At 30.6% G+C, this 2720-nt stretch overlaps 1 protein-coding gene across 1 annotated transcript; it reads left to right on the top strand.

Moving 5' to 3' along the window:
* The first annotated feature begins 2140 nt into the window (after positions 1-2140).
* On the top strand, positions 2141-2584 carry LOC124892933 (glutaredoxin-C9-like). Its single transcript, XM_047404107.1, has one exon. The coding sequence runs from the start codon at positions 2141-2143 to the stop codon at positions 2582-2584; it is 444 nt and encodes a 147-aa protein (XP_047260063.1).
* Positions 2585-2720: the final 136 nt, after the last annotated feature.

Raw genomic sequence — 2720 nt, 5'->3', positions numbered from 1 at the left:
AATTCAGGTATTTATAGCTATCAAGGTGTTGCTTGCTTCATGAAGAGAAGCAATGGTTTAGAAAGGTACAACTCTTTAGAAAAGGTGCAATTCTTGAAAAAAGTCACAACCTATAGGAAAGGCCATAACCATACAGTCCCAAAAGGTGTCTATTCAAGTTACACCTATTCATTTTTCATTTACACCTTTTAAAAATCCAACAACATTAAAAAAACTGATACTCCCCCATTCAGTTTTATATGTTATTTTTTCGCTTCTCGAGGTCAAACTTCATGAGCTTTGATTAATATTTTAAAATATATTTTTTCATCATATTAATATTAATATGAGAAGAATTTCAACTTATAGTATTTTTGTATAGTTCTCGACCATTTAAATTTTAATTTTAAAATATTATATTTATACCATAAAATGTTGATCAAAGTTCATACAGATTGACCTCGAAAACTGAAATAGTAACAAGTAAAAGTGAACGGGCAGAGTCTAATAAATGAAAACCCCACTAAAATACTCTCTCATAACATTCGTCAATGTTTTAAGTTTAAGAGTCAAACTACATTATTGTTGACTATATTTTAAGATATATATTTTTCTCCATGTAAATGTGATAAAAAACCGCAACTTAATTATTAGAATATTTCCGTGTAGCTTTTTAATATTTATAAATATAAGATAAAATATTGACTCAATTAAATTCATTTATTTCAAAGATTAATCAAATTCAATGTTGACCAGATTAGTCAAATTCAATTGCGATCCAATATTGTTTCTTCATTTCTCGTATGCTTTGACGTGCAGACTCGGAGTGGTAAAAGATACATTACAAATGAAACCATAACAATATTATTAATTATCTTTGTACATAAAGATATCAAGTATTTTCTATGTCTCAATTTATATGAGTTGCTTTTCTTGTTATGTAGTTAAAAAAAGATGATATATTTCTATATTTAGTAACAATTTAACTTTTAAATACCTACTTTACCTTAAATGAAATGATTTACGATCACACAAATATTTAAATTAGACCACAAGTTTTAAAAAAAAAAATCATAAACTTCGTGTCAAATTCAAACTAACTCGTATAAATTGGGACAGAAAAAGTAACTTAATTCATAAAATTAAAATTCTGTTGCAAACCTCTCAAATTTTGTTTTTATTACAAGTGTTGAAGTAGTAAAAGGCCATTTATAAATTAAATTTTTAGTGTGAACACGTGACTTCAGTAACTATTTAATTCTACCAAGAGTGTATTACTAACTCATTCTTGAAAGATACTTTGAAAAAGATGTAAAGCATACTTTCTTGATTAAGTAATTCTGGAAGAACATATATCGTTATTGGTTGTTTGACAGAAGAACGAAATAAGTAGGATATCTCATGGAACTATTTTATCTCACTTGCTATGTAGGATAATAATTCTCTTCCATCATTAGCTAATACCTCATACCTAATATATATGATAAAGCTAATCTCAAATTTTTTCATGGATTTATTATGAGAAAAATGTGCAAAAAGTACATGTACTTAGCGAAATTTGTAGTTACGCACTTTGAACTTTGAGGGATCCTATAAACCCCCTAGACTATTTTTTTTACCGTATTTAACTGTCATATATTTGCCTCTTGTCAAACATTTTTTTTCTCACGCGCTCAATGAGCGTCAAATACACGCAGTAGTCCAAGTTCCAAATATATACATGTTAAATATGGTAAAAATAGTCTAGGGGGCCGCAAAATTCAGGACGCGTGATTGCAAATTTTGACAAAGTATAGGCATTTTTTGCACCTTTTTCCCAGTTATTATACTTAACCAATCTATCAAATAACCTCTTGATGATCTAATTGACTATATAAAACAATACAAAGAACAAAAAAGAGAAAACCATCTATTTAGTAAACTAAGGGAATATAGATGAAAATAGTCAAATGAAGAAAACATGTTGTCAAATAAAATCTAAAAATAGTTCATAATTAGATTACATGGATCCAAATAGCAGTTGTGATAGTACTGGTACTACGTTGACAAAATTTGACGTTAGCCTTTCACTTGTAACAGCCTATATATTCCATTGTATTGTGTCTCCACTTACTCACACACACATACTATCCCCACTCACCACCACCCACCCATTGACACCATGCATCGAACAAGTGCCGGCAGATTCTCTGTTACACCCACAGCAGGCGGATCAAATAGTGGTGAATCAAGGATGCCTCCAGGGCATCCAAGTAATCGTAGAAAAGGAAAGGCGATAATAGGTTTCGACAAGCTAATAGTTGAAAATGCGATACTCATTGTATCGATGAGGGAGTGTTGCATGTGTGCCTTAGTGAAGAGCTTATTGGTGTCGTTGGGGGTTAACCCTATGATTTTTAAGGTGGATGAAGAGGAGAAAACCTCTGTGTTGATAAAACTAATAAAGATGAATGAAGTTGCCAGCAGTGATACTGGAGAACCATGGGAGTTGCCAGCAGTGTATATAAGAGGAAAGGACATAGAAGGTGCTGATAAAGTAATGGAGAGTCATGTAAATATTGAATTAGTTCCCATGCTTAGAGAAGCTGGAGCTTTATGGCTTTGAATTAACCTAAATAGTTTTTTTTTTCTTGTTTTAGTTTCCTTTTTTTATATGGTATAATTTGCAGTTAAAGTATCCAGTTAGTTATGTTATGATATTAAATGTGAAAGTTATGAATAAAATAAAACTCTTGAAACAG

Source organism: Capsicum annuum, unplaced genomic scaffold, assembly GCF_002878395.1.
Source record: "Capsicum annuum cultivar UCD-10X-F1 unplaced genomic scaffold, UCD10Xv1.1 ctg52085, whole genome shotgun sequence".
In the NCBI taxonomy this organism is placed as follows: domain Eukaryota; kingdom Viridiplantae; phylum Streptophyta; class Magnoliopsida; order Solanales; family Solanaceae; genus Capsicum; species Capsicum annuum.
The sequence above is the reverse complement of the archived record's forward strand: the minus strand, read 5'-3'. Positions and strand labels throughout refer to the sequence as shown.

Bases quoted from the DNA above. Each gene is read 5' to 3' on its own strand.
- LOC124892933 (XM_047404107.1), top strand. From the start codon at position 2,141: ATGCATCGAACAAGTGCCGGCAGATTCTCTGTTACACCCACAGCAGGC.